The 9,341-nt window shown below is 45.4% G+C and overlaps 1 protein-coding gene across 2 annotated transcripts in view; it reads right to left on the bottom strand.

Annotated features, from left to right (window-relative positions):
- Window positions 1-9,341, bottom strand: part of DDX42 (DEAD-box helicase 42) — a 41,690-nt gene that overhangs the window by 7,125 nt on the left and 25,224 nt on the right. Inside the window, exons 17-18 of one of the 2 annotated variants that reach the window (XR_005780022.1) lie at window positions 2,957-3,058; window positions 1,844-2,879 (exon numbers count right to left, since the gene is read on the bottom strand). Coding sequence is in view for 1 of the 2 variants with exons in the window: in XM_040439043.1 (XP_040294977.1) it covers window positions 2,160-2,879; window positions 2,957-3,058 (822 nt within the window). In the remaining variant the exon portion in view is untranslated. Of the gene's footprint in view, window positions 1-1,725; window positions 2,880-2,956; window positions 3,059-9,341 lie in introns of those variants that run through there. The other variant, XM_040439043.1, reaches the window with a different exon arrangement.

Genomic DNA, 9,341 nt, shown 5'->3' with positions numbered 1-9,341 from the left:
TTGCCTGCTCGTCAGAGATGAAATGCATTTCGTGCAGCAATCATCTCCTGTGTATGTGGAGAAACGATCGCTTGTGCCAATAAAGAATCACTGTTTCTGGTCAGCAGATTGCTGTGTACACAGCACAAACTTATGCCCAGAAATGATTTAGGTGTCCACATTAACAATGCTTTCACCCGATGAATGTATGTTTGCATGTACATAGGGTGATCAGCAGGACCTTTACATAGAAACAAGCATATGTATGACATTCATTCCCAACCATCTTCTTATGTAACTGGACCTTAGCTGAGTATTCTATTATCAGTTTACTACTAATGTGAGGGGAAGATGTTATTTGTTAGGTAATTCTCATTATAGTAGTCAGTACTGTAGGAATTACAGTATAACAGCTCTTATGTTCTTTTGATAGGCCTAGATAAAGATGCCTACAAAAAAAGCTCTCCAATAATTAACTAATTAGGATAATGTGTGAGGCTTTAATTTAGGTCACTATATGCGGGATCTCCCTGGACACAGTGATGGTCTGGTACACAAAGAAAGTAGAGCCAGGGCAGAAAGTAGAAAACATGGGTCGATCCAAAAAAAATAAATAATAAAAACACATCTTCCAAGTTTTTATAAAAAACGAATATCCACATATAGACTGTTAATATGGGATTGATGGAAGTGTCCCTTTACTATTTTGTCTCTATAGCTTTTTTACATTCAAAACGTCCTTAACATGGAACTGCTGATAATGCAATAAGGACATATACCGTTCCTGAAAAGCTTCTGCACGTGCTACATAATGGCTTATTGCTTGATATACCTTTTATTGTGTATATGTAGTCTGCAACTGTTACCATATAAACAAAGTTATCTTAAAATGTTGTGAGACATGAGATTTATAAAGCTGGAAAGAGAAACAGCGAGACTTCTACTAACGGGAGGAGGAACAGATTACTGTGAAATGCTTTTCATCTAGACCAGGGGTAGGCAACCTCCGGCACTCCAGGTGTTGTGAAACTACAACTCCCAGCATGCATACTTGCTCTACTCTTCTCAGAACTCTCATAGAAATGAATGGAGCATGCTGGGAATTGTAGTTTCACAACAGCTGGAGTGCCGGAGGTTGCTGATCCCTGATCTAGACCAAATGGAACTGCATTGGTACCAGATTTATAACCATACAGGCCATAGACTCATCAGAAAGAAAGCACATAAAAAAATAATAAAAGGAGGCATTTATTAGACTGACATTTGCCAGAGGATGAGCAGAATTTATGAAGAGGCTTCACGATTAGGCACATCCTCTAGCAACGTGTGCCTACACTGAAATCTACGGCAGCTCGGAACTGCTATAGATTTTAATCTTCTGTTACACCCAAAAACTGGCGTAAGAGAAAATTAAATTTGCCAGGCCCACTCCCTTTTCAAGAAAGTGGAGATGGTGGCATAAAAACACCACTTGCTCCTAGATTTAGGTGCAATGGCTTTTAAAAAGTCGCAAACACGACATTTGTGACTTTTGCACCAGAAACTGGCATGGTGGGAATGATTATTTCTCCCCATAGTGTTGGTTTTCCTACCCATAGACATTTCTGGAATATCCAAAGATGGGACACATAACCTATTAATACAATTATGGCATTAGAGATTCAAAGTGTTGTCTTATGCCATAGAATCATCCCACCATAGATTGATTATTCCTAGTTGTCTGCGGCGCATAGGGAGGGACAGGGACCATATTAAAACAAAAGTTGGTTTTCATTTAATCAATATGTGTGAAATGAGAACAGCTCGGTACATGAAAAACAACAAAAAAACTAAAACCTATATACAGAAAACACATTCTAAACACGCAGTTATCGATGAAGATGGCTGTCACTTGAGATGCTCCAAGTTTTGCGTATTGTACGAAGCATGGGATACAGTTGGGAATTTCAGCATATACTGCTCTACACAAAGAAGCATAGGAATACAGGACATCCTCTTGTGAGCTTGGTAAATGCTCTTATGATGCAAATTCATGGCGTGTGACAATTCCAGGGGATGGGAATATTTATTTGACTAACATTCAGTTTGGGACTTCATGTCCACCAAAAGCAAGCAAAAAAAAAAACCAAGAACAAAGATGTAGTGCTCTAAGCAACACCAGCCAATTCCAAACAGGAACTTTAACTGTCCCATCTGCTCTTTTTGCGTTTGGGTGGATCTGGTACAGCAAATGTTTCACCTTTCCCATTATCTCGGGATTCCTCCTTACGACTGTCGCCATCTCGTGAGCTCTCTTTTCGGCTTTCTCCTCCATCTCGGCTTTCTCTTCGACTGTCTCCAGAGCTGTCTCTCCGGCTGTCTTCCCGGTCTCGTGAGCTCTCTCTTTTTCCTTCACTGTCCCGGGAACTCTCCCTCCGCCCATCACTATTTCTCCTCCCTTCACCACCATTACGGCTCTCACTGTGTCGGCTACTGCCGGAATGGCGATGCCCATCTCTGTCACTATGGCGATGTCCATCTCCATGCCGATGGCTATCCCCATGCCTCCCTCTTCCTTCACTGTATTTATCCCGGCCACCACTGCTTTCTTTGCTGCTGCTACTACTGCTACTACTACTAGACCCCTCTTTACTACTATATGGGCTGGCTGCGGGTAAGCTAGGAATAACCATGGGTGGATAAGCTGTTGGAACACTGCTAAGTGTTCCACTGCTGGTAAAGCCAAGCATTCCTCTGGAGGTGGGTGGAGATAGTTCTGATGGCGATGACTGAGTCTGTGGTGCAGAATTGGGAACTGAACTTAAGCTGCCCGCACTCGTCCAAGCTCCGGAGTTGATGGTTGACGTTCCCGTTTTCTGTGTGCTCAAGCTAGCAGCAACAAAATGATTTTTGTACTGTGACTGCAAAGGCAACAAAAGATCAGTTAATACACTAAAGATATCAACAGCTTGCAACTCACATTCTTCCCACTCCACACCTGAAATGCAGCCTTCATGGCAGATAGTCGATCTCCCATTGCTCCTCCTGTAGGTTTGAAGGCCTCATAATTGCTCATCACACTGCCGCTAATAGCACGTTCCTGAAATAAAGCCACACAGTTTACTAGCTGGACAAATGCATATTGTAAAGATAACAGAGCTGACCTGGCTAAACCTTATATGCCTTTATGCTTTAGTGTGCAAGACTACTTTCTTTTATATTTTTTAGGCTACTTTCACACTTGCGTTCGGAGCGGATCCGTCTGGTGTCTGTACAGACGGATCCGCTCCTATAATGCAAACGCTTGCATCCGTTCAGAACGGATCCGTTTGCATAACTTTTTTTCAGATCTGATTTTTCACTTCATGAAAACTCAGATCCGACAGTATATTCTAACACAGAGGCGTTCCCATGGTGATGGGGATGCTTCAAGTTAGAATATACTAAAAGAAATGTGTACATGACTGCCCCCTGCTGCCTGGCAGCAGGGGTCAGACCACCCCCCCCCCCTAATTAAAATGACCAACCTACCATCATTGGTGGCAGCGGAGAGTTCCGATCGGAGTCCCAGTTTAATCGCTGGGACTCCGATCGGTAACCATAGCAACCAGGACGCTACTGCAGTCCTGGCTGCCATGGTTACTTAGCAATTTTAGAAGCATTATACTTACCTGCGATGTCTGTGACCGGCCGGGTGCTCCTCCTACTGGTAAGTGAAAGGTCTGTGCTGTAAGCAATGCGCCACACAGACCTTTCACTTACCAGTAGGAGGAGTGCCGGGCCGGTCACAGACATCGCAGGTAAGTATAATGCTTCTAAAATTGCTACGCAACCATGGCAGCCAGGAATGCAGTAGCGCCCTGGTTGCCATGGTTACCGATCGGAGTCCCAGCAATTAAACTGGGACTCCGATCGGAACTCTCCGCTGCCACCAATGATGGGGGGGGGGTGTCGCACTGGCCACCAATGAGTTAAAAACAAGGGGGGGGGGGGCCTGCCCCCTAATGCCAGGCAGCAGTCATGTACACAGTTCTTTTAGTATATTCTAACTTGAAGCATCCCCATCACCATGGGAACGTTTCTGTGTTAGAATATACTGTCGGATCTGAGTTTCATGATCTAACTCAAATCCGATGGTATATTCTAACATAGAGGCGTTCCCATGGTGATGGGGACACTTCAAGTTAGAATATACCATCGGATTGGAGAAAACTCCGATCTGATGGTATATTAATAGGGACTCCTGACTTTACATTGAAAGTCAATGGGGGACGGATCCGTTTGCAATTGCACCATATTGTGTCAACGTCAAACGGATCCTTCCCCATTGACTTGCATTGTAAGTCTGGATGGATCCGTTTGGCTCCGCACGGCCAGACGGACACGAAAACGCTGCAAGCTGCGTTCGGGTGTCCACCTGCTGAGCGGAACGGAGGCCAAACGGTGCTAAACTGATGCATTCTGAGCGGATCCGCATCTACTCAGAATGCATTGGGGCAGTACGGATCCGTTCAGGGCCGCTTGTGAGAGCCTTCAAACGGAACTCACAAGCGGACCCCGAACACAAGTGTGAAAGTAGCCTAAATCAGATAGTTTTTATTAACAATATTCCACAGAATAAAGAATGCTTGTACAATTTCTTGGTAATAAAGCGGTTACAAATATAATCAGAGTCCGTCTGTTCATTAAGCGCATGAAAAGGATATAATATACTCGATACAATAATAAAGGTCAACAGTGACCGCCATTACAGTGTGTTATGGTCAATTGTACAAGGCATATACATAGGGCCAGATATATCATTAGGCTAAGTCACTTTTATGGAGTCAAAAAGTCGCAAAAAAATGCGCAAATCAAAATTTTGCGACTTTTTTGCGACTTTTTGAAGGCAAGCGCTAAGCACTCCAGTTTTGAGAAAATGGGCGTTTTGCCTTATGCAAATGATTGGCAAGACAAATTTACTATTGCGACTTTTTTAAAAAGTCGCAAAAAAGTCGCAAAAAAGTCCCAATTTCACTCCAGCGAGGACCATGCTTATCTTATGAGACTTTTTAATAGAACATGCGACTTTTTCATAAAAACGTGCGACTTTTTCATCAAGATGTGCGACTTTTGTAAAGCTGCTTACTGACGGATAAACTGCTACCGTCAAACCACATTTATTACAGTCTTAAAGGGCCGATCATAAATCTGACTTGGCTAAAACTGACTTTAGCCATATGTTAAAGTGGAGTGAGCTGTCAGAGGAATGATAAATCTGGCCCATAGACTTTTTAACTTTTAAATAATGAACAAAAAATTTCCCAACCAACCAAACTTCTGGGGTCCTATACACACGGTGCAGTAAAAACAACTGAGACATACGGTGTCCCTCACACACCGACAGTTGTGGAGTTAGCGCTAAAATAGACTTCCATTGCTCCTCCAAAATCGGCCCCACCTCTGCCTCCCATTTATGCTTGACTGCTAGGACCTCTTGTTTCAGTGATTTTACATACAAATTCCTATAAATGGATGATATCAAACCACATGAGGAATTGTTTGTAAGGATCTGTTGAAACAGCGGTACCGTAGTACATTTCAATGACGTCGATTGTGCCCGCTTCTGGAAAGCATGGCGTAATTGCACAAATTGATAAAAGGCAGATTGCGGGAGACCAAATTCATTTCTCAACTGTTAAAAGGACTTAAAGATAACCGAACTCTGTAACGGATACAAAAATCTCACTCCCTTGCGCTCCCATGGTATAAACCCTTCTAAATGGAACACTTCGGGCAGATGTGGATTCCTCCAGATAGGGGAGACCTGCGTAAACCCTTGAACTGCAAGCAATGTCCTGCATTTTTGCCAGATCTTGTGTATCATTGCAAGGGTTGGATGACCTGACATCTTATCCGCCAACCCCCCATGTTCCAATAGAGTCACTGGGGAGTCCTGGCCTATGATATGGGCCACCAATCTAGCTGAGGCACTATCCCCAGGGTTTCTCCCCCATCCTCTTAGCTGCTGCAATTGAGCTGAAAAATAATATAACCAGGCATTTGGGATTGCAAGTCCCCCCGCCTCCTTCCCTCTTTGTAGTGTGTCAAGACGGATCCGAGCTTTTTTGTGACGCCATATATGGGTCCCTAAACAATCTATCTATTTTGACAAATATCCTATGAGGTATCCAAATCGGGGAATTATGCAGGACATACATAAGCTTGGGCATAACAATCATTTTAAGGAGGTTGCTCCTCCCAATTTCCGACATCGGTAGTTTGCACCAGGCTTTAACCTTCTCAGACAATGTATTCAATAACGATTCTATGTTAAGTTTAATATAGCTATTAGGGATCGACCGATATTGATTTTTTAGGGCCGATACCGATAATTTGTCAACTTTCAGGCCGATAGCCGATAATTTATACCGGTATTCTGGGTATTTTTATTTTTGAGGAAAAAAAAAAAATTTCCTACACAAATCTGCTGAAAATTAATGTTTATTGTTAACGTGTATTATTTTATTTTTTTGGTAAATCTTTTTCATTTAATTTATACTTAATATTTTTGTGTTTTTTTTTTTTTTTTTTTACTAACTTTTAGCCCCCTTAGGGACTAGAACCCTTGTCCCATTCACCCTGATAGATCTCTATCAGAGTGAATAGGATCTCGCACTCTCCCTGCTGCCCTGTGCACACAGCAGCATGGAGCTGACTATGGCAGCCAGGGCTTCAATAGCGTCCTGGCTGCCATGGTAACCGATCGGAGCCCCAGGCTTACACTGCTGGGGCTCCGATCGGAGGAGCAGGGGAGAGGGGATCCTGTGGCCACTGCCACCAATGATTAGAACTGGGGGGGGGGGGGGGGGGCGCGCACTGCGCCACCAATGTTTTTACTATTGGGGTGGGGGGCGCACTGCGCCACCAATGACTAATACTAGGGGGCTTGAGGGGGGGGGGGGCGCACTGCGCCACCAATGTTTTTACTATTGGGGTGGGGGGCGCACTGCTTGAGGGGGGGGGGGGGGGCGCACTGCGCCACCAATGAAGATACCTCTCTCTTTCACATACAGGAGGCGGGAGCTGGCTGCAGAATCACTTAGCCGGCTCCCGACCTCTATGAGCGGTAACTGCGATCCGCGGCACCTAAGAGGTTAACTACCGCGGACCGCAGCTGCCGTTCATAGAGGTCGGGAGCCGGCTATGTGATTCTGCAGCCAGCTCCCGCCTCCTGTATTTGAATTAATGAAAGACTCATCTTCATTGGTGGCGCAGCGGCCACAGCCCCTCCCCTCCTCTTGTCTTCCGTCCTGTCATTGGAGGCAGCAGCATCACAGGGGGAGGAGACACTGCTTCCTTCTCCCCTGTGCTGCGGAGGGAACACAGAACGCGCTGAGAGCAGCGCGTTCTGTGTTCCCAATACGTTATCGGTATATCGGCAAAATAGATGCCGATACCGATAACGTTCAAAATCCTCAATATCGGCCGATAATATCGGCCAAACCGATAATCGGTCGATCCCTAATAGCTATTCGGGTGTGCAGTAACTAGGATCCCCAGATATTTGATTTGGTGCGCAACCTCTAGCGGGCAAGACTGGGGAAGGAGGGTTCTGGCAGGGTTATCCAAGGGTAGAAGAATAGACTTATCCCAATTAATTCGTAATCCAGATCTATCCCCAAACTCCTGTAATAGGGACATAATAGGACCTAAGGATCTTTCCACATTACCCACATAGATTAACACATCGTCCGCATACAGGGACACCCTCTCTTCCCGGGACCCACAAAGGAAATCCTACTATCCTGTCAGTTGTGCGCAACATACAAGCAAGCGGCTCAATTGCAATGGCAAAAAGAAGAGGGGACAGCGGGCACCCCTGACGAGTTCCCCTACCCATTTCAAATGCCTCTGATATACCCCCATGGGCCCAGATCCTGGCCATGGGGGCCATTGTACAGCAACTAAACCCAGGAGATAAAGGTCTTCCCAAATCCCATGACTCGTAGCACCTCCCAAAGATAGCTCCATTCAACACTATCAAAGGCCTTAGCCGCATCCAAAGAGAGGACAGCCCGTCCTCCTACTGAGTCAACCTTCCTCTGAGTATTAAGGAAAAGTCTCCTTAGATTAACCGAGGTAGACTTATCTGGCATGAATCCTACCTGGTCGCTATGAATAATAGTTGTAATGACCGATAGTAACCGATTCGCTAAAACCTTTGCTAAAATCTTAATATCAGAGGTCAACAGAGAAATCGGTCTGTACGAGTCAGGGAATTTGGGATCCTTACCGGGCTTGGGCAAGACCACTACCATAACCTCCCTCAGAGGCAGGAAGGCTCCCTGTTAACAGGGAATCATTAAAAACAGACAGGAGGTGAGGCAACAGGACACCGCTATATTTAAAAAAAAAACCTCTGGCAGCCTATCTATCCCAGGGGCTTTTCCATTTGGGAACGATTGTATCGCCACCTCCATCTCAGCAAGAGTCAAAGGGCCATCTAAATATGTCACACTCTCCGCCGACAGTTGCAGAATCGCAATTCCTTCTAGATATGTGGCTATGTTTGTAGAGTCCACCTCTAATTTTGTCCTATAAAGGGATTCATAATAGGCATGAAATACTGCCAAAATATCTTTGTCTGTCGTGGCAATAGAACCATCAGCCCTCTGAATAGACAAAACTCTAGATGGACCATCCTGGGCCCTAATAACCCTTGCCAGTAGCTTCCCGGAACTTTCTCCCGCCTCAAAATACTTTTGTTTAAGAAAAAGGAGACTTTTGTATTACTTACCAGTAAGGTCTCTTTCTCGCTCTTCCTTGGGGGACACAGGAAACCATGGGTATAGCTCTGCTCCCTAGGAGGCGTGACACTAAGTGAAAGCTGTAAGCCCCTCCTCCATCAGCTATACCCTTCAGCCTGGAGAGAGAGACTACCAGTTGCGTGTCCAAGTAGTGAAAGATAACCACCAACCGGAAAAAAGAACTGTCAAGCCCCAACGGGGGCAACCAAGCCGGAACCACAACTGTAAACCCAAATGAAGGGTGGGTGCTGTGTCCCCCAAGGAAGAGCGAGAAAGAGACCTTACTGGTAAGTAATACAAAAGTCTCCTTTTCTCGCCCATATTCCTTGGGGGACACAGGAAACCATGGGACGTTCCAGAGCAGTCCCAGAAGGGAGGGACCAGAACAACTAGACCAACACCAGAGGCATCAATCAACTGCCGCCTGCAACACCAGACGGCCTAAAGCAGCGTCAGCCGACGCACGAGTATGCACCCTGTAGAACTTGGTGAAAGTGTGCAAGGAGGACCACATGGCCGCCTTGCAAATCTGCTCCGTAGAAGCCCGATTCCTCTGAGCCCAGGAAGCTCCGACCGCTCTAGTGGAGTGAGCGG

This window comes from Bufo bufo, chromosome 6 (genome assembly GCF_905171765.1).
Source record: "Bufo bufo chromosome 6, aBufBuf1.1, whole genome shotgun sequence".
NCBI classification, from domain to species: Eukaryota; Metazoa; Chordata; class Amphibia; order Anura; family Bufonidae; genus Bufo; species Bufo bufo.
The sequence above is the reverse complement of the archived record's forward strand: the minus strand, read 5'-3'. Positions and strand labels throughout refer to the sequence as shown.